The sequence below is a fragment of the Emydura macquarii genome, unplaced genomic scaffold (genome assembly GCF_026122565.2).
Source record: "Emydura macquarii macquarii isolate MOO-44397 ecotype Brisbane River unplaced genomic scaffold, CSIRO-AGI_Emac_v2 contig_2422, whole genome shotgun sequence".
Classification (NCBI taxonomy): domain Eukaryota; kingdom Metazoa; phylum Chordata; order Testudines; family Chelidae; genus Emydura; species Emydura macquarii.
Genome location: NW_027132559.1, coordinates 33,135,743 through 33,163,159, shown reverse-complemented (window position 1 = coordinate 33,163,159; position 27,417 = coordinate 33,135,743). Strand labels below are relative to the sequence as shown.

General features: G+C 41.4%; 1 protein-coding gene across 7 annotated transcripts in view; it reads left to right on the top strand.

Annotated features, from left to right (window-relative positions):
* Positions 1-27,417, top strand: part of AKAP9 (A-kinase anchoring protein 9) — a 221,984-nt gene that overhangs the window by 31,580 nt on the left and 162,987 nt on the right. For all 7 annotated transcript variants that reach the window (XM_067562218.1, XM_067562216.1, XM_067562217.1 and 4 more), the window contains exons 2-3: positions 3,174-3,428; positions 15,951-15,995. In XM_067562218.1, the coding sequence (XP_067418319.1) occupies positions 3,174-3,428; positions 15,951-15,995 (300 nt within the window). The remainder of the gene's footprint in view (positions 1-3,173; positions 3,429-15,950; positions 15,996-27,417) is intronic.

Below are 27,417 nucleotides of genomic sequence, written 5' to 3'. Positions count from 1 at the left end.
GCATAATTTGCGGACATGTGGATTCTACAGCTGTGAGCAAGGATCTAATTTGGCCAGCAGAACCATTAGTACTGATGGTGATGTGTGAATTGGAAAAAAAAAGCTCGGTTTTGCTCTGTGATCTCAAGCTGAAATTTCAAGACTGGCAGTTTACTTGTAAACTGTGCACATTTGACACAAAGTCATTGAGACAATAAACATGAAATCCTCTGTGCCTTGTTTAAAGTCACTGTTGAAAGTATTTTCCTGTTCCAGAAGGGATTGTTCTGTTAACCGAAAACAGTGCTTAAAAGACTTACCAAACACCAGCTAACCAGAAGACTAAACTTACTATTACTACTACTACTACTAATATTATCGTAGCATCTAGAAACCCCAGTCATGGAACAGGACCACATTATGAGCTGCTTGGATACAAAAACAGAGGGCTCTGATTAGCAGTCCAATCACCTGTTATCTCGCAGTTTCTGGGAAGGCTGGAATTTCTAATAGAGTGCACTATTGTTTGGAGGTTCCAGCAATGGTGTTGGGACCAGGTTAATGGGGTAGAGAGTGGATGGGCAACCCTCCCAGGTAGAACAGATTACAAAGAAAGGATGACTTGCATTGGGCAAGTAATTGCTGAATAATTTCCAGCTGTGTTGTTTAATGAAGTTGTGGCTGCTTTTCTGATGTTGTTTCTTTCTTCCTCTACTGTTTGGGATCAGAGTCTCCTGCTACTGTAAGGAGTTGGAGGTAGTGAAATATCTGTGCTATTCTGACTCTCAGCCTTCATTTTAGGATTTTTTGAATAACTCCAGTGCCTGTATCTTTTGCTGCTTCTGGCAGCTTTTCCAAGTATCAGCTGTGACATGAAATTGACATGATTCTTGAGTTGCTGTCCATAGGTTTTGAATAGAAGCAATAAAAGTAATTAAAGTGTTGTTAATGTCACTCTGATAAAGTCATGAGCAACAGTAGAGGCTCTGAAGCTGCCATTAGATTCAGGAAGAAAGCACTACATCAGTTTACCTTTGGCTTACATTCGGAAGGTTATTTTTTGCAAATATAAAATCTAGAAACTTAATATTGCTTAAATCTTAAATGTTTTCGAATTTGTTGGCCTTGCCTACAATGATTGCTGTAGAATTCTTCCCATTTGTCACTGAAGATAGTTTTTGTTTTTTCCAAGTCCTGACCATATATCTTAATTCTAGAGCCCTGTCTTTTGAAGGAGTCTGTATTTTAGGTTCTTGTTCTTTTGTGAGCAGCAAAAGTTTTTTTTTTTTTTTTTGGTTAGCAGTATTTTTGAGGTAGTGCACCTCTCCCGTAATCCGAAGGGGTAATTGGAGTTTTAAAATCTTTAAATCTTTCTGCATGATGTAGATAAGCCCTCAGGAAAATGTATTGGTACTGAGAAGAGCTAGAGAATTAGTATTCTCTCTCTTCCCTCTATTAAGAAGAGAAGTCTATGATGTATCCTGTTCCTTACCTGAACTTGGCGTAGGAGGGAGGGGGATTTCTCTTCTCTCCCTGGTGTAAAAATATTGGAATACTTATTCTTTGGCAGATTTTCTGAAATACTAAAAAGTTGCATTTATTTTAAAAATAAAAGGCTTTTTCTAAATATATAAACTAATTAGGAATGTAATGAAGAAAAAGTGGAAGTAAATCCCAAATACTTAGGTGAGCATTTTTGGCGCAGCAAATCTCAAGGTCCTTCTGATCAGAGCAGGAGCCATATGCCATGCTGTCTGCTGTCCTGGGGATGGACAAGAGGCTGCAGAATCCTGCCGCGGAAATAAGAAAATCTTTTCTTACAGAGGGACAAAAGTATTAGTATGGAAGAAATCATAGTTGATTTGCAAGTAGCATATATGTTTAATTTATGGCTTTCTCAGCTACCTTGAGGTTAAATGGTAATTAGAAAACACAAAAGTGACAGCTTGCATTGTGACAGAACACAGATTGGAACGAGAGATCTTTGCCAAACTGAGAATCCTGATTGATCCACCTGAGTGTTGACAAAGAGCTTGAATGGAAGCCTGGCTCTCTGGATTGGTGAATATCATTAGCAAAAATTCCAGTATTCTTTTATTATTTGATAGAAACTTTTTTTTCAAATTGACAGTGGGTTTACCAAAATGCATAATACTTGGATATTAATAAAAATAAAATAGATATGAAAGTCTAGGGCTTTATTTAAATGTTATTGTATTTGTAAGTGTACATGCTTAATAAAGCAATATGCTTTGCAGCAGTCAGTATTGGACTTTTGAGGCTGGAGAATAAAACTTGGTGATGGATAGCACTTTGATAATGTCCATTTAATTTTGTCTTTGCATTAGTAAAAAAACTTAATAATTTTTTTTCTTGAACTGAAATTCTCTTCCAGTTAAGAAAAAATATATTCTAAATGGATTTTCACATGTAAACTGTTATATCTGATTAAAAGTGATAAGCTCTGCAAAAGGCAGTGTCTTACAGTATTTGAATAGCTTATGTACTAATTGGTTTTTCAACTGTGCTGTGTCTGGATCACCTGTGACTTTTTATTCATCAGCATGTTTTGCTACAAGGTAGAGTATCTTGAAATTTGCTTGTTGCCTTTTGTTAGACTGTTTCCTATATATGTATTTTGCTTTCTTCTATGTTTTGTTAGTGGCGTGGGCTGGTTTTCTTGATTTCTAAAAGTAGCTTTTTCTGAAGAGTGTAGTGATACTTATTTGGTATTAGAAAGGGGTTGCTCTTCTGCTTTTATTCTAAAGCAGATAAAATGAGTTTGAGTCTTGTTGGGGTGTAAGGTAATTACTATAACACTGGAGAAAATTAAGGTTCCCTAAGAAAATGTGATCGGAGATTATTTTATCACCTTTGTGCTTTACGTTTAGTTTTGAATCTTTTGATTTCTAGATAGCTATCCAATAAATAGTTAGTTACTGTTATGAAATCTGTGAGACCTATGTTAAACTCTTATTATGCTGCTTATATATTGTACATTTTAAACATTATTTTAATGTTTATATTATATTGCGTTGAAGGGTATTTGGAATATGCAGTATTAACCTCAGCTTTGTTTTCTTCAGAGATTAGTCAGAAGGTTTATGTAGAACAGTCCATAAGCCCTCATAATTGGTGTCATTAGTAATAAAGAAGAAAACTTTCACCTTAACAGGATTTTCTCTTATGTGCAGCTTGCCCAGTTTAGGCAACGGAAAGCACAATCTGATGGGCAGAGTGCATCCAAGAAGCAGAAAAAAAAGAAAAAGGCATCAAACACCAAAGATGAAGAATCCATACAAGATGGTCCTGATATTGACCGGTCACAGTGTGATGAGACATCCACACCCAACAGTCAAAGAGGAGCAGCGGCTACTGCTGACTTCGCGATAATGAGGACTTTACGGAGTGGTGAAACTATCAAACATGACCGGATGTATACCATAGAAGTAAGTGTTTATCAGGTTTTAAGCAATGACATCATTTTCTCTTTAAAAATAGACTATTGCAAATGAAAATGAGTGGGCATTCTGAGAATATTGTCATTACTTCCTTGTCTCTACCCCCTTGCTACTTTGTGTCCAGAGGTGACACTTTCTATTTATATGCTGGTGTCATATTTTCTATGGCATGATAACTGAGCTGTAGAATATGAAGTATTTGTTGGCACAGTTGTGTGCATTCCGTAAGAGGCTGCATGTATTTTTAAAAAGCTTATAATAAAATCAGTATTACAGGGAGTGCCCCAGAAATGTTTCACGTGGTCTGCACAACTGAATCCCTCAGTCTCCTTCTGCCCCCAGGCTCCGCACTGCCCTCCTGGCCAGCTACCCTATGCAGGCACTCACTTCAGCACCCTGTACTTGTAGCAGGTATTGAGGCTGTTGCTGAGTGAGTCCTGTGGGAAGAGCAGAGGGGGGACAGACTGCTGGAAGCAGGATGAGGCAGGGCAGGCTTCTGGGTGGAGCCCTGATGCAAGAGCCCATCCCATAGCAGCAACATGGAGAAGTGCTGACTGCCAACCCAGGTTTGGCCCCATGGTTCTTCCATGAAGGTAGTGTTGCGGGGCCAAAGTTGAATGACTGGTGGTATGACCTAGTGTGTGGGGATTGCACTGCTATTTAGGTTTGGCCCTACAGCCTGATTCTGAGTGGCACTATGACCCCCCAATGCCAGGTTTCTCAATTTTGGCCCCACAATCCCCATGTCATGAATAGGCCATGGGGCCAAATCTGAATGGGTCTGGGACTCCCATGCTCCATGTCACAATACCAATAACTCAGCTTTGGCCCCGCTGCCCCCTGGCATGATGGAAGGACTGTGGGGTCAAAACTGAGTAGGCAGTGGGGCAGCTAGGGCTGCTTCTCCATGCTGCTGCTGTGGGTCCAGCTTCTGTATCAAGGCTCCCCTGTCAGTGATGTACAGCGGGAATAACATGTGTACAGCTGTGTATGCCACTGGTATTACACTGTTATGGTTTTAGATAATGACAGTTGTGGTTACTGGTAAGGAGAATAAATGCAAAACTAAGCATTTTTTTGGTATTCGTAAAGTAATGTGACTCTTGCTGGTTAATGATGACTCAGAATTTATTTTGATAATACTAATTTGGGGGATGGAATTGGATGGTTCAGGGGACTTGGTGCTCCACTGTTTACTACTTGATGGACTATAACCGTGGTCATTAGTGAATCAATGTATTTACCATCAAAAGGTTATAAAATGACTTATGTGAATTGGATTGGCAGTCTCAATTCAGTTCTGAATTGGACAAGTGTTCCCTAAACAAAATTCAGTACTATTGTTATACATTTAGGAACAAGGAATGCAAGCCATGCCTACAGAATAGGAGACTGTATCCTGGAAAGCACTGACTATGAAAAGGATCCAGGAGTCACTGTGGACAAGCAACTCAACATGAGCTCCCGGTGTAATGCTGTGGCACAAAGGGCTAATGTGATCCTGGGATGTATAAATGCGAGTAGTAAGCAGGAATAGGGACGTGATTTTTAATTCCGTATACACAATTAATGAGACCGATACTAGCATATTGCATACAGTTCTGGAGTCTACTTATTCAAAAGGATGTTAAAAAAAATTGGAGAGGGTGCAAAAAAGAGCCACAAAAATTGCTTGACGGTTGGAGAAAATGCCTTGAAGTGGGAGACTTAAAGGGCTCAATCTGTTTAGTTTATCAAAAACAAGATTGAGAAATTACTTGAATACAGTGTATAAATACCTTCATGGAGAAAAAATAATAGGTACCAAAGGACTTTTTAATGTAGTGGAGAAAGGTATAACAAGAAGCAGTGGCTGGAAGCTGAAGCCAGACAAATTCAAACTGGAAATAAGGCACACATTTTTAACAGTGAGGGCAATTAACCATTGGAACAAACTATCAAGGATAGTGGTGAATTCTCCAGATCAAGTCTGGATGCCTTTCTGGAAGAAAGGCTTTAGTCAAACACAATTTATTGATTTGTTCAATACAGTGTCAACTGGGTAACATTTAAAGGCCTCTGATATACAGATATAGATCTAGATATTTAAAGGTACCTTCTGCCCTTAAACTCTGTGAATGTTGGCAGTTTGTTCTATCAGATGAAGGAACTGAATCGTGACTAAGCTGTCTTTTTAGCTCTGTAGGTGGTTCCTCTGATAGAGAGAGGCACCTGAACAGCGTAGTATTGTACTTGTTTTGTGGACAAATATCAAGAACTTCAGTTTCTGTAACTGTCTGTCAGTTAAATACACATCTAGTTCATATGAGAAAACAAAAACAGTAACTATGTATGTCACATTCATTTTCAGTTAACTTTTGGATGCAGCAATTTAGTTTTACTGGACTTTAATTAGTATGATAAAACTGTTAAATTATGCAATTTTTACACTAAGTGGTACCTTTTCTCACCATTCTGACCTCTGCTAACAAAAATCTTTCAACTGATTATCTTTATTACATTTTAAAAAGTGATGGGTGAACTTAGTTCTTATGAAAATGAAACCCATAGCACTGGCTAGAAAAAGGCAATGTACAGACAGCTACTGTTCAAATTGATGTATTATAGTTCCGCTAACACACCTGAATTCTGAGCTGCAAACACCTCTTGCTGTTTCAATCTGGGGCCTTTTTTTGAGTAGACTGCTAATCATGCCACTTGTGTAGTGGCTTTGAGATGTGGACAAACATAAAGTAGAAAGTAGGGTAAGAATATTTCCTGGTGACTTAATATTTGAATCTACATATCCAGCAGTGAAAGGCTGTGTGTTGTCCTATATTGCACATTAATGTGAATGATAAGAGGCAGAATTATAGAATTGCCGCCTCATGACACTGTAGTTAAGATTGTGAAATCCTTCCATTTTGTAAAAACCCCTCTTTTTCCCAGATTCATAAATTGGCTGTCTAAATTTTTGGAAAAGGAGGAATAAAAATTGGAATACAACGTCTCAGCAAAGAGGCATCTTTAAAAGTCTTTTTGATAGGCTTCGTATTTTAAAAAATGCGCAAAAGTTTTTAACATAAATATACATTTTGTAGATTTAGTGTTTCATAATGTTTTGTGTTTTTCATTAAAAAACTAACTTTAATTTAAACATCAAATGAAATTGTAAGCAACTGTCTAGTCTGATTGTTTTTCATATATTAGGAAGAGAAACCTGTTGAAACAAAGATGTTTCAATGTGGTTATTGACTATGCACAGCGACTACATTTTTGTTCGTGGATTCATAGATTCCAAGACCAGAAGGGACCTTCCTGTACAACACACGCAATAGATCTTCCCCAAAATAATTCCTAGAGCATATGTGTTAGAAAAACATCCAATCTTTATTTAAAAATCATCAGTGAGGGAGAATCCACCACAGACCTTGGTAAATCGTTCCAGTAGTTATTTACGCCTGTTTCTGGTCTGAATTTGTCCAGCTTCAACTGGGTTATGATTTTGTCTGCTAGACTGAAGAACCCATTATCAAATGTTTTTCTCCGTGTAGATGCTTGTAGACTTTAATCAGGTCACCCATTAACCTTCTCTTTATTAAGCTAAATAGATTGAACTCCTTGAGTCTGTTTCTTTTAGGCATTCTTTCCCTCTTTAATTGTTCTTGTGGCTCTTCTCTGAACTCTCTCCAATTTTTCAATATATTTCTTGAACTGTGGACATTAGAAGTGGACACAATATTCCAGCAGCAGTTACACCTGTGCCAAATACAGAGGTAAAATAACCTCTCTACCCCCACTCAAGATTCCCCTGTTTATGCCTCTTAGAATCACATTAGCTCTTTTGGCCACAGCATTGCACTGGAAGCTCATGTTCAGCAGATTATCCACCCAACCCCAAATCTTTATCACATGTATATTTAATGCATGTGCTAAAAACCTATTTATACTAATATGAACTATCAATGTAACTCATACATCTTTATTTTTATTCTGATTTACACTTCAGGACTGTTCTTCCCTGCCAAATAATTTGTGATCTCTTTGCATTTCTTGAGACACTGCACTGTGAAAGCAATACCCACTAAACAGAAAGGATATGGAAGTATTGGTGTTCCCTCCTGCTCAACTGAACATGACACCAAATAGCTCCCCATCATGTGGTTTGAGAGTGGACAAAAATCCCAAATCTAATGGGCATTAGCTATAAGAGTTTTATAAGAATAAAGTGAAGAGGTGGAAGGTGCAGATTTACTTAGTGTGTTTGTGGAAGGAGATTCAGTAAAGAAAAGTGAAGCACAACTATATGGTTGTGGCAAAAACAAGAGAAACTATTGCTTACAATATATTGTAAAGCATAAACTGCACATATGGAAGCAGGATATTTTCCAAAAAGTACTCCATGTTTTGGGTTGCTAACCTTTAAATGGGTGGAGAAGCAGTTTATAACTTTTTTGGCTCCTCTCCTTTCTCATCAACAGCCGAAAAGGTTTTTAATAAACTCCACCTCTCACTCCTGCAATCATTAAAAATGTCTGAGATTATCCTGTTAGGCAAATAGACTACACTACAAGCTTTCATTTAGAACTTTAGCACCTCCAAAGAAGTTGTCTTGAATATTTTGTCAATTACTGTGGACTCCTCTTTAAATGCAAATATACCCTGAACTAGATATTTCAAAGGGTCCTTGCAAGTGGAACAGCAACATACGCTTTTAATTAAATTTAAATTTTGATGTTGTATTCCCCGTTTCCCTAATTATGGAACCCATTTCTGGGTTTCAGAACTACTCCTAGTAGTAATACAATTGAACTGTTTGCTCCATTCAACAAAAAGGGTTTCCTCTGGAGGATCAAAAGCTGCAACCTCCTCCAGGAGGGGGTCCTGACGGAGGCTGTCGGGGCCAGAGGAGCTGGTTTTGGGAGTGAATGTAGGAAACTTCTTATTGTGACAGAAGGGGGAAAAAAGGAAAGAGGTACCCTACTGGGTCAGTCTGCCCTTCCTTTGATTTTTATACAGGGAAAAGGAAAGAGGCAGGTAACTTGATGGTGCTGGAGGAGAGAAATAATGGAATAGAGGAGCTGTTCTGAAGGGAGAAGAGGGAAGGATATAAACTATTAGGCTAATAAAGGTAGTATGGCCTACACAAATACATATATATAGTAATACAGAGAAACCTTTCTAATCAAATTCTTGTAGAAGAATGTTATGAATACATGTTAATATCACTCTGAGGAAGATGACGTAAGTATTCTTCTAATTCGCATTTGTCTTGGTCTTTGGGCTAGAGCCTAAAATTACTTAAAAAACAAAAAAAAGATAAACTTTATATGAAAGCTTTTGAAAACTTTTTTGGTGGCTGTAACTCAAATGTATAGGATGTTGTCACTCTTCATTAATAATCTGAATCTTGCTAATTATTCATATATAGTTCTTTCCAAAAAGAACAGGCGGTTTCATCTTAATGAAGTTGCTGTTAAATTTAGAAATTTTTTGCTGCATTTCATTTAGTCTCAATCAGGACCATGTTAGTCAAGCTAAGAAGTGCTTTGGAAGTTCAGCAATTATCTTTCAACTGTAATCTTTCAATATAGTATCTCTAATGGAGGACAAAAGCCAAAACAGCTTGTTATGCATTTTGTAATTTACTGTTTAGTGCTGTAAGTGCACTAATAGACAAACTATATTATGATAATCAGACTAGTTTGCTCAGTTGGAGTTGCAGCCAAAGTAGTACTGGGTTCAGGTTAATCTCTCCAACTGAGATTTGCAAGGCATTTTAAAAAAGTTTTCTGTTCTTTCACCCAACTTTACTGTCTTGACACAACATCCTGTAAAGATCTAAGGCAAGATTACTGGAAGCATTGCAGGGGATTATTTTCTAGCTGAATTTCCAGTTCTTACTTACCTCATCTTTACGGTAGGGTGTGTCTCTGGTTTTTGCTTTTGTGCCACAAAATATATTCAGTAGTTGGTATACATAGCATTTTTAAGTTTCTTGCCTGGACTCTTTGTTGTTTTAGTATTTCTGTAGATAAAATAAATCATAGCTTTCTGTGATTTTTCTGATTTGAATTTTCCTGTCAGCAAGTGGAACTAAAAGCTCCAATTAAAAAAACCCCCAAAATCAGAGTCCTGAAGAAATCCTAGGTCTTGATGCAGACCACAGCAGATGGAATCAAAGTGCTTCTATTTCTTTATGAATTGAGTTCCTTTCTTAGATAGAAGGGATCTGTTCAGAGGACTGAAACTTTTCTTTCCCTGTCTTGGTTGTATCATAAGAATTATAACTGGGATCATTTTGTATTCTTTCCTGTTCATCATTTGCAGACCTGGAGCTTTCATTGGCTACTTCAGTTTATAGGCTTTCTTGCTCTTTCCCTGGGAGGATTTCACAAGGTGTCTAATTCCTTCTTTCTTTTAGGATTTAAAGGATGTCTAATCCCTCAGATTACCGAAATGTACAAGAAAAACTCACCAGAACCTTTCACCTGAAGAAGACTGATTTTTTGAAAGGCACAGATAGTCATTAATATTTCTTAATAATCTTGTTCCCTGAGAGAAGTCTGTAATAATCTGACAGGCGTAATTTTTCTTCAGGGTGTTGTATAGGATCCAATTTATAAAGGTGGGAGGAGGGGGAAGGAGTGTGTGGTTTTGTTAAAAAACCTGAAGATTACTACAGCTTTTATTGTTGTAACTGATAAGAAATAACAATCCTTCTTTTCCCCTCTACTGTATTTCTCACCAGAACGTCATCTGTGATGTCCTAAAATCATGGTCACTATTCCTTTATCTGAAAAAGGTTTAGCTCCCATCTTGGAAAGTGAGAGATTTGGAGACAGACTGTAACCCAGATTTCTTGTATATAGTATAATTTAAATCTTTGGGCCTGCCTTAGATTTGTTTTAAATTCCCTTCTGTCCAGTTGCATGTCTCACAAAGATAATGATATGCTATGTTTAGCAATTTGTTTGTGCTTGGTTACTTCTTTTAAATACTTTAAAAACTGATATCTTCTGAGATCAGCCCCGTATGCCTGGCAACATTTTAGACCTAAATTATGCAACAAGCCACTTTGATTTAAGCATATCAAATCAAAATAAGGTTGGCGTCTTAGCTCTTGATTGTGTTTTTCTCAAGACACATCTGTGTTTGGTAAACTGTCTTAAGACTAGACCACAGAATTTTAGCTTCTGGCCAAGCCAAAATTTATCCCAATTTTCTGTATTTTATTTCCATAACTTTCTCTACATTCTCACATGGTTAGTACCCGAGATCTGCGGCATCTTATTAGGTAGCTTAAATTTAATTTTTAAGTTCAATTACTTCTGACGTGAAAAGATTTCAGCTTTGCTAACTCACTTTTCAAAATACATTGTGTCAAATTAGAGGCAACATAACTCTTCAGTATTAATAAAAGAAAATACAGTTCAATGTTACTCAGTGTACAGTATAACTTCAAAATATATAATATAGCGACTAAATAAATACCAGCTGGTCATAGAGAGAACCCTGAAATGTTAAGCTTATTGTAAGAGGATGGCTAGCAAAGGATGATGCAACAAGGGGATTTTGATTAGTTGTAGGGAGGTTATTTTATTCTGTATTTGGCACTGGTGCTATCATTGCTGGAATATTGTGTCCAGTTTTGATGCTCACAATTCAAAAAGAATGGGTAAGTTGCAGACGGTTCAGAGAAGAGCCGCAAGAATGATTAAAAAATTAGAAAACATGTATTATAGTGATAAACGGACTGAGCACCTTAAGTTTATCTTAACAAAAAGAAGGTTAAGGGGTGACTTGAGTACAGTCTTTAAGTATCTACATGGGGAACAAATATTTAATAACAGGCTCTTCAATCTAGCAGACAAAGGTATAACATGATCCAATGGCTGGAAGTTGAAGCTAGACAAATTCAGACTTGAAATAAGCCGGACATTTTTAATGATGATGGTAATTACTCATTGGAACAGTTTGTCAGGAGTTGTGTTGGATTCTCCATCACTGACCATTTTTAAAATCAAGATTGGATGTTTTTCTAAAAGATACGTTTAGGAATTACTTTTGGGAAATTCTATGGCCTTTGTTTTACGGGAGGTCAAACTAGATGACCACAATGACCTGGCCTTAGAATCTGTGAATTTCTTTGGACTTTAACTGGGGCCACTGGGAACTTCATCTACTTCCTTTTGAGACCCAGAGAATGGTCCCTTTTAAAAGTAGATATGTGACAAGGCTGGTAGAAGAAATAGGTTGGAGAGAATGGACACAATTATTGGGAGTCCCCCACCTTCAGGCTTTGTAGAGAGAAATCATCATCTTAAAAGATAATAGAAATATAACAGCAATGGAACCCAAAATTGCAACTGGCTGTCCTAAAACAAAACACGTATGTAACAAAGTGCAACTCTTTTAAATACCATAGTTGTAGACAAATTTGTAGACAACATTTGTGGTAGACAAATGTACAGAAACCTCACGTTGGAAAAAGTTGCTCCAAACATACTGAGTTATAGGAAGGGGGTAAATCTAGGTTTCCTAATATGGAGATTAAATTGATGGGCAGAGAAATAAGTTGGTTATAAACCTGAAGTAAATTGCACACCTATAGGGAGTGAGAAAGCAAAAGAATGGTTTAACATGCGTCACCCTAGCCAAATGATTTTGTGTGTTGTTAGCAAATTATTTTTTTAAGAGAAAAGCCATACTTCCTTTAAAACTGAAACCTGAGGGTTCAAGCACATAAGATGCATAGAAATTAATAATTCCTATTGACTGACAAATATTAGAAGTATACAGCAATGGGGTAAAATGGAAAGAGAGGGGACAATACAGCCTTACAGAGATCTGCTTTTTCAAGTGAGTGAGCAGGCTTTGTTCACTCATAAGAAATGGGAACACAGCTCCTTGGACCCACAGAAGATAAGATGAATATTTGCAAATTGTTGCCTACTCTTAATTTTGCCTATAGGGTCTGAGGCAGCAAGAGACTAAAACAGAAGTCTTATTAGGGTTTAATCCAAAGCCCATTGAAGTCCATGAGTATCTTTCCATTGATTTCAGTGGGCTTTGGATCATGCCCTTAGAGTAGAATAGGTAGCCAAAGAGGTTTAATTGAAGCTCTTCTGGCCAGCATTCTCCAGTTATCTTTAGATAAATCTTTGGCAAAACAATTTGATCTTAACAGCCAAACAGGAGATTTATCCAAGCTACCAGAAGTACCACTTTTGACAAACAAAACTGTGTGGTATATCATCTTGGAACCTTGGAGCCATCCACAATAGTCTATCCAGATGGAAGAGAGAACATGTTGTACCTTCAATTAGCAACTCAGAAACAACAGTAAAGAGCTGTTAGGGTAGTTAGTAAGGATGTGGGATGCAGAAGGATATCACCATTATTGCCACATAATGTGTGTATTCGTTTCAGTCAGTGATGTATACACGCTGAAAGCACACTGAGGATGTCATGTTAGCAGTCTCTTCTCAGGGTGAACCTCCTAGAAATAAAAGTGGGGGGAAGGGGGGAATGGAGTGTATGTTATACAGGGCAAAAATAAAACAGAACTATAGAAACAGGCAGTCCAATGTCATACTTTCTCCCTCTATCTTAGATTCAGTTAATCTGAGACGTCTTTTGTTGCTATGTCAGGAGAAGCAGGTGATCCGTTTGTCTGTCGCTGCTGGTGCCGCATGACGGTTGGAAGCTTTCCTAAATCAGTGTGAAAGGAGTCAAATGAAAGGCTGCTTTCACGCTGTATTACAAGTGCTGACAGTTATTAAGGTCTGGGTGGTCTCAGTCAACAGAGAACCCCTCAGACTGTATGTCACACTTCCCTTCAAATTCACTGAATCAATGGATACTTATATTCTGCCTAAAGAAAGAGTGGGACAGAGGCAAATGAACTGAGCAATTATTTACAGGTACTGCACATCAAAACTGGGAGGGAGAACCCACATAGAATGTATCATGATTGTCGTTATTTAAGAATAAAAGCTCATTTTCCTGAATGCACTGGGGTACAGTGTTCAGGATCAAATTATCTAATAAAGCATTATTGGGCTACTAAAACTAATTCTGTTAATTTGGAAACCACCACTTAAAAAAGATCCACGACTATCCAGTGCAGTGGTAGGAAGAGCATCACTAACATAACATTTATACAGATTTACTACATGCTGTAGTTTAATATTTCTTTTTGATGCCAGGAGCCAATCAACATTTAGAACATATTGCTATCCTCTTTTTGAAATTTATAGTTAACTCCTCTGTTCAGTCACGTATTGTGATATGAAGGATTCAGATATGATGTGTAAGAGAGTGTAAATCAACTACTTTAAGGTTCAAACTTCCTCACACCAGATGGCCACTTACAATGTGTAGGGTTGGCAGGATTCGATATAAATCAACAGAAGTCAGTAAATGAAATCGTCATTTAACGCTGAAATCTGAAAAAAATGTCAATTAGTAACAGTCAGCAAGAATGCAACCTCTCCCCTCTCCCTTGCTCCTTCAGGGATCAGGTGTTACCAGCCCGCAGCCATGCAGGGAGCCCTCTGCAGCACTGCTGTCATGGGAATACATGACCAGGACCGTGACAGCTGGCTTGCAAAGGGCTCTCTGTGCTGTTGCAGGGCTGGTGATACCCGATTCCTGAAGAAGCAAGGTACAGGGAAGGCTGCAGTCCTGGCAGGGCAGAGAAGAGACCCCTAGCACTGCCAGTTGTTAAGAAAGTGGGGCTACAGAGGGCTGCCTGTTCTGCGGCAGGGCCAGTGAGACCCAATCCCTGCAGGTGTAAGGTGCAGCAAAGGCTGTGGTCCTAGTGGTGCAGAGCAGAAACCCCTAATCAGGATTGCAAGGAGTAAGAGGACGAACCTGGCTATTCATAGATTCCAAAGCCAGAAGGGACAGCCTTTCCCGCAACTTGTGTCTGCAGGAATCAGGTGTCACTAGCCATGCAGGAAGCCCTCTGCAGCCCCACTGTTATGGGAATGAGAGAGCTCACTCCTGCCCAGGGATAGAGCCATTCAGCAGCCATGGGAAATGGGAACACAGCTGCTTGACCCACAAGTTTATCACATTCTTTTCTTGTAAATGGTTTAATGGCTTAATTGAGATAATAGGCTGTCCATTGGGATGTCCCAGTTAAGGAGATTCTACAATACTTATTTCAGTTCAGAATGGCTAACTTTAATATTTTAGTTTGTGCAAGTTCTTAGAATTTAAAAACACCTTTTTTATTTGTTATTATACTTCAATTTATAGATTCGCTACAATACTTTCTTATTCTTAAAGTGGACCCTTTTGGTCTATACAACCATATCAGTCTTATGAGTTGTAAAATCCCACAATAATATTATAATTTAGAAGATCACAGTTGTCCCTTCTAGCTTTGGAATCTCTGAATAAATATTCATATTTTTTTAAAAAATGATTTGTAAACTCTTTAAATATAACAGTTTTGAATTGTTTTATTTCTTTGGGAAGTTATATATTTTATTTACAGTTTGAAATCTATAGAAAGAATGGCATTTGAATATCAAAAAACTGCAAGATTCTAATAGGCCTATTGAGGAGATTTTCAAAAGTGCAAATAACAATTTAGCACCATTCAAATCAGTGGAAATTAGGCATCTAACTGCTCTTTATGTCTTTGAAAATCTCCCTCATAGTATTTAATTAACATGGGGCCTGATCCAACCCATTTAAATAAATGGAAAGGCGCTAATTGACTTAAGAATGTTGGACGTGTCCCAAAGTGTTTACCTTCCACCATTTTTGCCTGTATAGAATTAAGTTTTAAAGTGTACCCTTGCATCATTTAGCTTTGGGAACAAGAAGTAGTATTTTTTAACATGCCTGGTACAGATTTCATGTGAATATTTCTGAAATTTTGTAGTAGAAGTAACTTTTAAATATTGAAATTTAAACTGATGCTTTGTGTCGAATTAATAATCATGTTTTGTAATCAATCGGATCATTCACTGGGCAGGTGTGTTACTTTCAAAATTGAGGCCCTATTCCTGCAACTGATTAAATGCATGTGGGTCTGATAGCAGGATTTGGGCCTACATACCTGATCCTAAGTGCCTCCTGCAAGAAATCACCTTCTGCTATTGTTGACTTCAGTGAAAATTGGAGGTGTTCACTGCTTTTCATAATTATATCTGAGGCTGGGGCAACACTAGAAACTTTTGTATGTATAGTAATGCCACTTCTGCCAGTACAGCTTATTTTATGTGGAAGAACTGGTATATGTTTTATTGGCAATGCAATCTTTTGCCCATAAAAACTGCATCTCTATGAGGAAGGTTTGCCGGTATAGCTATACACGTAGACAAGGCCTTAGAGAGCTGAGAATGGCTTTCATTTTGCAGATTCTGATGGATTACATGAGTATTTTAACTAGATATGCTTCATCAGCTGGCTATAACTACTGTCCAAATCCACAAAAATAAATAGAAGTTATGTTTAATGTTTTGAAGTTTACTATCATTGTAAATATTTTTATTTTTTCTTCTATTTTAGCCAGACAGTGAAATTTCCACCACAGCAGATGATTATAGTTCTGAGGTAAGAATGAAGTAACATTTTTACATTTTTAATATGTCACATTTAAACACTGTGGAATAGTTTTAAATATTTTTTGTTTAAAAAAAAAAAAAGAAAGGAAGTGTTAGTTTGAAAATGTTATAAATAACATGAAAATATAACTTATTTTTTTAGTAGTCACAATTAAACAAGCAGCATGGTAGATAATCACAAGATAACTACAATACCTAATAAGATAGTGGGTTTGTAAACCACTGTAATGATTTCTTTGCTACAACTGCACCGTAATGGTACTGTTCAGAGTTCTGATTATGCAACCATTTCCCTATGTTAATTTTCTGTTGAGAATTAAATGCCAAATTGAGTGATTAGCTTTAACTTGTAAGTGAAATAGAAACTGCTTGTTCAGAAAATTAGTTAATTATAGAAAGAAATACCTTGAAAAAAATGTGATCTTGTTCACACTGAAGTCATTGTCATCTTGCCATTGACTTCAGTGGAGGCAGGATTAGGCAGTTAGAGTGTTATTAATAATTAATTTGACGTCAATATGCTCTTAATTTTCTTCCTTCTTGATTGCTCAAAAACTATGATAGTTTCTTTAATCAATTACTAGAGGTTATAACTGAATGTGCTACTTCGTATTTATGGTGAGCCTTAGTATTATCCTGCCAATTCCCAACAATTTCCAGTTCTAATTTTCTGAGTTAGCACAAATAGAATGATTGTAAGATTGTTAATTTGGGAACAAGAATTTGATTGAATAAATTGGTCAGCACAAGTTATATTACACATGCAAAAGCTATGTTAAAGTAATATTAAGGTTGCAAAGCCAGCTGCTAAAAAGTTAGGAAATACCAGATTGTAGGTTGTGCAACCTTAATTTGGGCCCCATGTGCATTGTGATAATCTTTGATTACATGCTTGCATACTGTCTTTTCCCCAAGACCCCTGCCTCCTTCAATGCACAGGTTGGAGAGTGTTAAATTAAATCAGCAGCTATTCAATATTTTGTTTTATCCTCATTGTTCAGTGCATTATTGCCATATTTATTGTACACAATTCAAACCCTGCTCTGAATATAGTTATTAATTTCTTCATGGGCCATTCTACAGCGCTCATCACTATGGTATTTGAGTGCTTCACAAACATTAATTAACTTATCTTAACAACACCCCTGTGAGGGTGTATTATCGCCATTTCACAGATGGGGAACTGAAGCACAGAGAGATTAAAGTAAGAAGTGTCTTCTAATTTTAGTGGCTCAGTATGAAATGCTTACAACCTGATTTTTTGAGAGTACTTAGCTTTATATAGCACTGTATATGTTGATGGCACTGCTCCCACTAACTTCAGTTTGTAGCTGTGAGTGCACAGCACTTCTGCAAATCAGATCAAGGGTTTCCAGTTGGGAACACAGAAAATGAGGACCATGCAGTTAGGGTATATCTTTGCTGTAGAGTTAACTCAAGATATCTTCACTTGAGTTACTCCTCTTCAGTCATCCTCGCTTGAGTGAAAGAGACAATATAACACTCCAGCTGCTGTCTCTACACCGATGCTGCACTCGCTTGTGTGTGGCACTAGAACTTCTGGGGATATATCCCATACTTCTTTGCTCTGCAATAAGCTGAGCCGCTTTATGGATTCTTTCCCAGTGATTTGTGGCAGAACTTCTCCATCCTTTCTGGACATCTGGTAAGAATTGTGGGTAGGCCTTGGAGGAGCAAGCCTGCATCCACACTGCAGAGTGGTTATGCTAGTAACTTAAACTTTAGCTTATATCCCCTGCCAGCCAGCCAACTCAAGTTAAAAGCACAACCACACTCAAGGTAAGAGGTTTTGTATGTGGATGGGACTTGTGCTGCCACCAGTTCTTGAGTTAAAACTCAGGTTAACTTTGCAGTGAAGGCAAGCCTTTAGTGAAAAGTTTGGTTTAATTGACTTGCCTAGCATCAGATAGGAGCTCTTTGAGAACCTTAATGTTCTTTTAATGTGGTTTTTAAGTGTTTAATTTTCTAAGTGTTTAAAAAAGCAAGCTGAAAAAACAAAAATGCCATTGCGTGACACCAGATTGAAAACCATATGAGGAATCAGGAGGACTGGAACCTTTAGAATCACAGCACAGACTTCTGCCCTTTGAGCAAAGGAAGTAATTGATAGCAGTAGTTGGTTGTCATTCTCTCTAAAGGGCAACAAAAGATGCACCTTGCCAGCAGGTTTCACAGATATTTGCTGATAACAGAGGAATGTTGAGATCCAGGAATCTTCGGTTCTGTTCCAGGCTCTAGAGAGGAGTGTATTCTAGTGGGCACATAGACTTCTTCCCTTTCTTTCCAAGCTTGACCCTTTCTGCCCCATCCCCTCCAACCTGTCCTTGTCTCATTCCCACCTTTTTCCCCACTCTGGGCTCCTTGTCCAGTTCCCATTCTCTTTGTCTATCAAGTAACTGTCTCTTTGCTCAGCCAATCCTAGTCTTCCCCACAAGGATCCTCATCTGAGTCTGTCTCCCCTCAGCTCCTTACCTCTAGTCTTTTCACCCAGCCAGTGCCAGTTACCCCTTCTGCCTTTTCATCCAATCTTTCTCCCTCCCTCCTGGACTCCATTTGGTCACCAACTGGCTCCCAATCTCAATTCCTCTCCATGCCCCACTCCTAGTCTCTTCCCACTCTGTCCATCATCCAAGTCTCCTTGCTCAGTCGGTCCCAGTCTCATTTTACAGCCAGTCCCTGATCCCCTCTCCTGGCTCCTCATCCAATCTCTCTCTCCCCATCCCTGGGCTCCTTATCCAATACCTGTCTCCCAACATCCTCTCCAGCTCCCTGTCCCAGGCTTCTGCCTCCCTGGCTTCTTGTCCCAATCCCTTTGCCCTCCCTGTTCCTGTTCTCCCCTGCACCCTGGCTCATTGTCAGATCTGTTCTACCTACCTACTCTGACCATCTTCTCTCCCCAGCGGTTCCCAGTTGTAATCTAGTTGCCCAGTTTCTCCAGCTCCTAAGTCATTTGCCCCCAGTTGCCTCAGTGCTTCTCTTATTCCATCCCCAATTCCCTGTCTCCCAGTTCCCAGTCTGTATCCTTGCCCAGTTAGTGTCTGTGCCCCCTCCCACTGCCAGTTCCAGTTTCTCTCTTCACCCACACCAGCCGCCAAGTTCCAGTCTCAAACCTTCTTCCTCCCCCACCACCACTCTGTCCCAGTCTGCTCCTTCCCTTCCCATTTGCTTTTGTCCCCTCTACATTTGAGTCAGGCACTTTCCTACTCCATGCAGCCTAGGCAACAGAAGGGAAGGGGGGACTGAGAGCACAGGAGAGGCAGTCTCCTTGAATTCAGCCCCACTCAGTCTGCAGTTGCAATTGCAAGGAAAGTGCTGCTGAACCCCTGTAACCTTGGGCAGGAACATGCTCAGTTGCTCTGTGATGCTGATGCAAGAGCAGTCACACATAGGAATTGTGAGGGGCTAGAGCATGCTGAATGCGATGGAGTCTTTGCTGCTTTAATTTTAGCAAGTTCTAAAGCAAGTACAGTTCTAACAAGCCTCCACTGAACATGTGCAAATTGAGATTTTTAAAAGGCTTATAACTTGGCCAAATTTGGACAGACTTTCATGGGAATAATAAAAAGCACATCCTTGCCACAAAGGCAGTCCTGCCAAATTTCAACTCCCTGCTCCAAAGCGTATGGCATTCAAGTTCCTCAGTGGAACAATAGTAAGGATTTTTTTATATGACAAAACACCATATCTTTCCTTAAATTCCTTCTCTGAAGTGACCGAACTGTTTTGACTGAAATGTTCAAAAAATTTCAGCCTGGAGCAGGCACCTGGGATGGAAGATTTCAGCCCAACTGGTTAAAGTTTTGCAGTGTTATAAGTAACTGAAAGCAGGATCTTATAATGTGAAATGTCAGACAACCTGACATACGTGGTGCTGCAGTTCCACTTATATTTCTTCTTCTGGGTAACCAGTGGCTCCTGTTCCTCTTTATGTGGGGGAAATCCAGGTTATATGCTCTGATTAGAGATTTCATATCTCATATACATGGGCACAGCACACTTCTTGTTATATGTTTTGGTGAAGAGTAAGGGATCAGAGAAGATAAAAAGAATCTTCAGGAACTCTGTGTATGTGTTGAGGAAAGGAGGCAATTCACACAGTTTGTCACTGAAAAGGAAACAAATACAATTCTGTGCACAGTACTGACCTTACTACGGTATTTATATGTTTGGAATATATACCACAGTCAGGTATTTGTACCACACCGACCGTACATGAAGAGTCAAGTTTTTGAAGTCATAGAAGCCCAGAGTGGTATGATATTCTCTGACATATGCACAATGCAAGCTATACAAAAGCAGAATCAAAACCTCTAGTCTGATGTAAGAATATAAGAAGCAGCTATTGCAGAAAATGAGAGCAAAAATCCCAAGAAAACATGCAAGTCCTGAGAGATCAAGAAAGAATACATGAAGTACATGATGTAATATCTCACGATAATTATGAGCATGGATTAATTAGTATTTATTATTTTAGACTAGGTAGTGTCCACACTGTGAAGACACAATCCCTGACCTGAAGAGTTTACAATCTAGCCCAGCACCTTGTGAGTCTGTACTCTGTTTTGGTATTCAATAGGTTCTCATTGGTGCCTACAGTTAACATTAGAGATTTTAATAGCAGTATTTAAATGCCAAAGACCACAGAAGGCTAATATTGTAGAATTATAACCGGATCTTGTTTGGAACTCTACTTTAACAAAAAAAAAAAAAATCCCATTTTTCAGCCTCTTTGAAAACCAAAATGGAAAAAAAAGCACGTGTGAGCTCATGCTTTTCTAGGAATTCTTGCTCTCTTTCCTGAGAGAGAGACCCTTTCCCTTTTCTTGTGAAGAAATAATTCTCTTCCAGAACATATATAGCATGTATTCAGGTCGGCCATAATAACGCTTTTAGTAGTAAATATGTTTCATTTACATTAATGAACAACAACTGCAGCCATCTGTAACTGAGGATTTTCAAAGGCGAGAGGAAATTAAATTCTGTATACCGTAGCATGCACTGGACAAATTTTGTATGGAGTTTGAGACTGAATCTTGAACTCATTTTTTCTTCAGTTATGTTGCGCCTGACGTTAAGAGATGCTAAACATTCACAATTTAATATGAAGTTGGTGAGAGCCATGGGTGCTTGGCAACTCTAAACATCAGACCTGTGATGAGCTTGTGAGATTGTGATCTGTGTGAGATTACCCATCTTGTTCTTTGCTTCCCCTCTTTCTTTTCATTATTTAAAGAGGCTCGGTATCATTTTAAAAAAAATTCTATTTAAAAGTTGTTTGCTTTATTACAGCTGGCAAAGTGAGCAATATGGTTCTTGTTTGCTAATTCTCTTGAGGAATGGGATAAAGTCCAGTGACAAATAAATATATCCCTCTTTGAGGGATATTGCTCGTAATGGCTCTGTCTAATGACAGAGTACAGTTTCCTAAGCAAAGTTGGGGGAACAGTAACTGCAGATATCAGCATTTTGCAGGAATTTTATTATAAATGAAGTCTTGTGTTTCCTTCAGTCTCCTATACAAATCCACAGTTGTGGACGTGATAGCCAAATCCAAAATATGGATATGTACAGGTTATGCAGTTTGTAACAAATTACTTACTTTAAGCAAGTATGAGACCTTATGTAGCCTTTAGAATTAAATAACGGTGATGATTAGTAATCTAGTTAGGGTTACAGTTCAAATTCAAGACTAAGGAGAAGTTGGGCTTTTCCCAATAGCAAGCACTGTTTTTGTTGTTTTTTACCCTTTTTTGATGCTCCTCCCTGCCTCCAAATATGAACTTGTATTCCATACTTCTACAAGGAGTACTGGAAGGCAGTAGCCAAAACTTTTTTCTTTTATTTTTTTCAAACCTTAAGGAATACTGTTAATCACTGTTCAGGAAGATGAAGAAATTAAGTTTGTTATTGGAAAAACTAATTACATTGTAAAAGATAGTCTTTAATCTTATAGTGAAGAAATTTTTCTTCTTTGAGCGCTTTCTCATGTCGATTCTATTCTAGGTGTGTGCGTGCCTTTGTGCATGGTTACCGGAATTTTTTTTCGCTTCAGCAGTACTCGTAGGGCTGGCTCCAGTACCCCTTGGAGTCCCGCGCACATGCTGTGGTATATGAGGTGCCGCCGGCCCTATGCCTCCTAAGTTCCTTCTTTCTGCCTGTGACAGTTGTTGGAACTGCTCTGCTTGCTTCGCAACTGTTTCTTAACAGTTCCTTCAGTAGTTATTTAATCGTTGTTTGGATTTGGTTCCTGTTAGTTAAGTAGCTGTTAATATTTTATAGTTAGATTAGGAATAGTTCCACCTGAGACTCTTGCCTGGGAGCAGGGCATGCCCTGGTCTCCGGACTTCAAGACCTTCATCTCCTGCGACAAGCCCATAGGGACCCCCATGACAGTTGTCTAAAGTGCCTGGAGGAAGCTCATAGGAAGGACTAGTGTAAGATCTGCAAGACTTTCAGGCCGTGGACTCAGAAGGAGAGGGAAATCAGCGTGAAGGCCTTACTGATAGAGGCAGCACTGAGACCAGCCTCCGAACCAGCTTGTATCACCTCTGTGCCGAGTATGACATTGGGGCAAAGTGCCCAGTTGGAACTGGCCCCACCGCAGCACCAGACTTCTTCCTCTTCACCATCGAGGAAGAAGCAGAAGAAACAGCATGTGGAGAGAGGCCACTGCCCCGTACAGAAAAAATCTAAGGAAGCAGGGTTGAGCATGGGGCTCATCATGGAGCAGCTGGATGAGTGTCAGCAGGATGGGATTGCCACCTAGAGGTGCAACCCCGATAAGAGAGCCACCCCCAACTCCGGAGAGCAGAAGGGGGCCTCTTCAACTAGAGTGCCATTGACGCCAGAGGTGTTCCAGGCGGCGAGAAACTTGATGGCCCTGCCTTTGCTGCCTTCTCCTCGGCCCCCAGCACTGTCAAAGGAGAGGGCTCTGGTCTCCAGGGGGAAGCCTGTGATGGGTCTCCTGCAATGGCTGCACCAGTCCCCTGAACAGAGGTGCCCGTCTCCGAGAGCCAGGTCACCACACGGAGTCGACGTCGCGACACTGGTCCCCACGAGGTCGCTCCCGGTCCCCGTCTCTGGAGCGCTCCTTGGTGGTGGAGCATCGCCAACCTCGCAGCACCTATTGCGGTCTCCGGCATCGAGAGCTTTGCGCTCTGGAGGATGGTGCCAATCCTGCTTATCCTTGCACAAGCATTCCCCAGAAGGGAACCGACACCATTCCCACTCCCCGGTACTGAAGAGTTCGCCTGTGCCGCACGGTGGAGAAACCGGTCACTGGAGAGGGAGCCATCACCGAAGGGAAAGTGATGTGACAAGTCATCAATCCCTAGGCATCGATCTTCGATGCAGCACTGGTCCCACTCTTCCTCGGAGCATGGTTCCTCAGCAGCCCAGCGTCAGTCAAAGAAGCGGCACCGCCGGTCATCATCATCGCGCTCCTCAACACCAAGGCGACGGTCAGCAGAGCGCCGTGATATCTGGCAATAAGGACATTGCTCCTCCACCCTGTGGCACTGCACTGCAAAGGAGCCAACCGCTGCCACCCTCCCGTGGTCGTCCAGCAGCGAGTCAGTCTTCTCAAGGGAGGATAGGCATCCTGCTACCCATTCAGGGCACCGCCACCCCACAAGAGCTCAGGAGCAAGTCCCTGGCCCTGCAGCTCCTGGTTGGCCTCAGGGCCAATGGCTGGCACAGTGGCCATATTGGGGACCTTGGGGGATCCCAGTGGCCCCAGACTCTCTTTCATACAGGTCCTCTGGTGTACAGTCGACACTAGTGACCCCGGAGGGAGCGCATGAGTTGGACTTAGAAGAAGGTTTGGACCCCCGGGAGAGGACGTCATCAATGGCCTCCCGGCAGCAGGAGGGAATGCTGCTGCCCTCTGTGCAAATCCAGTCCTCCTCCTCGTCCTCCCTGGATGAGGCAGCTGTGTCGGGGTCATCGGTGCTCTTGGACGATTTTAGGGCTCCACCAGGAGCTCCTTAAGAGGGTGGCCTCGAATTTAGGTTTGGAGGCAGAGGAGCTCAAGGAGGCCTCAGTCAACCTCTTTAACGTACTGGCAGCAGTGGTTCCATCCAGGGTCGCCCTGCCTGTGCACACAGGGGTGCTTAAGATGGTAAAAGCCCTATGGCAGATGCCATCATCTGTGGCCCCGACATCAAAAAGGGCAGAAAAAAAGTACTATATTCCCGGTAAGGGATTTGAATATCTGTTTACCCAGCTTGACTCCCAAGAACAAGGACAATAAAAAACTGGACCTGTTCAAGAGAAAAATTTATTCAGCAACAAGCCTGCAATTTCTCATTGCTAATTAGCAGGCATTCCTGGGGAGGTACAACTATAACCTTTGGGACTCCCTCAAGCGTTTTGGGGAGGCCCTGCCCCAGGAGCAGACGTAGGACTTTGCCACCATGTTAGAGGAAGGTAGCACGGTGGCTAGGGCAGCCCTGCAGGCAGGACTCAGCCAGGAGGGCCATGACCTCGGCGATCTGCATGCATCGGTGCTCATGGCTGCAGTCTTCTGGGCTGTCTCAGGAGGTCCAACAGTCCATTCAAGACCTCCCTTTTGACCAGGTCTGCCCTTTTCTCAGACCAGACTGATACCAAACTGCATGGTCTGAAGGATTCGAAGGCCACGATCCATTCCTTGGGCCTTTATATGCCACAGGCCTCAAGGTGCCAGTTCCGCCCTCAACAGCAGCAGAAGAGATACCAGCCTCCTCATTTCTCCCCCTATAGATGAAGGAATAGAGATAGGGGGTCTAGGAGGTGCCAGGCGACTGCGGGGTCTGCCCCAGCCCCCCAACAGGGGCTTGCCAGGCGCTTCAGTGGCTAGCGCCAATCCTTTTGAAGGTGTGCCCAAGGACGGCGTTCCAGTCTGCACGCAGGATCCTCCCTCCCATCCATTCCTCAAACGCCTAGCTCCCTTCCTGTCTGAGTGGGCCACAATTACATCGGACCATTGGGTCCTTGGCATAATCTCAGCGGAATATGCCCTACAGTTTTCTTCAATCCCTCCTCACAACCCTCCTTCCCCATCCCACTTCAGGGTCCCCTCTCACGAGCAACTTCTCATATGAGAGGTGGAGAACCTTCTCCGTCTAGGGGCCATAGAGGAAGTTCCGCCAGACATGAGGGGCAAAGGGTTTTACTCCCAGTACTTCCTCATCCCCAAGGTGAAAGGGGATCTCAGGCCCATCCTAGACCTGCACTGTCTCAACAAATATCTCAAAAGACTAAAGTTCCACATGGTCTCTTAGCCTCCATTATTCCCTCCCTGGATCCAGGAGACTGGTATGCTGCCTTTGACCTAAAGGACGCATACTTCCACATTGTGATTTTTCCTGCCCACAGGCGTTTTCTCCGTTTCATAGTGGCTTGCTCCCACTACCAGTTTACGGCGTTACCCTTTGGCCTCTTGTCTGCGCTGAGAGCGTTCACAAAATGTGTGGTGGTGGCTCACCTAAGACGCCAAGGTGTGCAGATTTATCCATACCTGGACGACTGGCTGCTCAAGGGCAGGTCTCAGTCTCAGGTCAGAAACAACTTGGACCTCTTATGTGCCACCTGCTGCCGCCTGGGCCTGTTAATAAATGAGCAGAAATCGACATTAACGCCGATGCAGCGGATAGAGTTCATCGGAGTGGTTCTTGATTCCACACGGGTCATGGTGTTTCTGCCCCAGCTGTGCTTCGAGGCCATGTCAGACATCGCTCACCTGTGTGCATGTCCTATCACAATGGCCAGATCTTGTCTGCAGCTGCTGGGCCATATGGCGGCCTGCACGTACGTAGTGAGGCTTGCATGCCTAGGACTCAGTCCGCTCCAGTCATGGCTGGCCTCGGTGTATGCCCCAAGCAGACATTCCCTGGACCGAGTGGTCACGGTCACGGTCCCGTGTGTCGTTCCTCCCCTCCTTTCCCCCCCCCCATGTCTGTCCACACTGGAATGATGGTGGGACCCTCGCTCGATGCTGCAGTGTGTGCCATTCAAGGAGCTAGTCCCCTCGGTCACGCTGGTGTCGAACGCCTCGGATTTGGGGATGGGAGCTCATATCAGCTCCAACCTCAACACGCAGGGAGTTTGATTGTGGGAGGAGCAAGGCATGCACATAAACATAAGGGACTTGCAGGCGATATGTCTGGCTTGTGGGGTGTTCCTTCCTTTCACTGCAGGCAAGGTAGTGTGGGTGCTGACAGACAACACTGTGTCCATGTACTATATCAACAGGCAAGGAGGGGCCCGCTCCTCAGCCCTCTGCAGGGAAGCAGTATGTCTGTGGGACCAGGCAGTGAGCCACGATTTTCACTGATAGCCTCTCACTTGCCAGGTGTCAGGAATGACACAGCAGACCACCTCAGCAGATCCTTTTTCTCCGCCATGACTGGTCGTTCCATGCAAGGCTGGCTGCTATGATATTTCAGAGGTGGGGCTCTCCCCAAGTGGACTGGTTTGCATCCAAATGGAATAAGAAGTGCCTGCAGTTCTGTTCTCTCTACGGCCTCAAGGAGGGCTCGATATCTGACGCCTTTCTCTTGCAATGGAAAGGGGTCCTGATGTACGTGTTTCTGCCAATTCCACTGCTGCATAGGGTCCTCCTGAAAATCAAGAGGGACAAGGCGAACATTATCCTGGTCGTGCTGGCGTGGGCATGCCAGCATTGTTTCAGCATGCTGCTGGAACTGTCAGTCACCCTCCTGCTGAAGCTGTTTTGGTGGCACAAACTCCTCTCCTAGTGTGCTTGCTGCACCCAGATCTGAACTTCCTACATCTGACAGCATGGAGACTCCATGGCTGAACTCGAATGAGCGGGCCTGTTTGTCACAAGTTCAGCAAATTCTGCTGGGTAACAGAAAGCCTTCCACTCGGGCTGCTTACCTGGCCAAGTGGAAGTGGCTCACCTGCTGGGCAACATCCCATGGAATTCCACCCGAGTTATCATCAATCCAGGCTATCCTGGAGTACTTATTGCACCTCAAGCTGCAAGGCCTAACTATGGCCTTGCTGAAGGTTCACCTGGCGGCTATCTCAGCTTTTCATTCTCCATTGGATGGGAAATCATTTTTTTCCCATCCCATGACGGTTAGGTTCCTGAAAGGAATAGAGGGGCTCTACTCTCAGGTCTGTGATCCGGTACCTTCTTGGGATTTGAACCTACTTCTCTCATAGCTCATGGGTCCCCCCCTTTGAGCCTTTAGCTACCTGTCTGTTACTGTTGCTCTCTTGGAAAGTATCCTTCCTGGTAGCTGAACTTTGTGACTTTGTCCTAACACACAACTACTTCAGATTTGGAGGCAATCTATACCTTCAAGTCAGTGGCACAGCTATGGGCACCTGCATGGCCCCACTGTATGCCAACATTTTTATGGCTGACCAAGAACACTGCT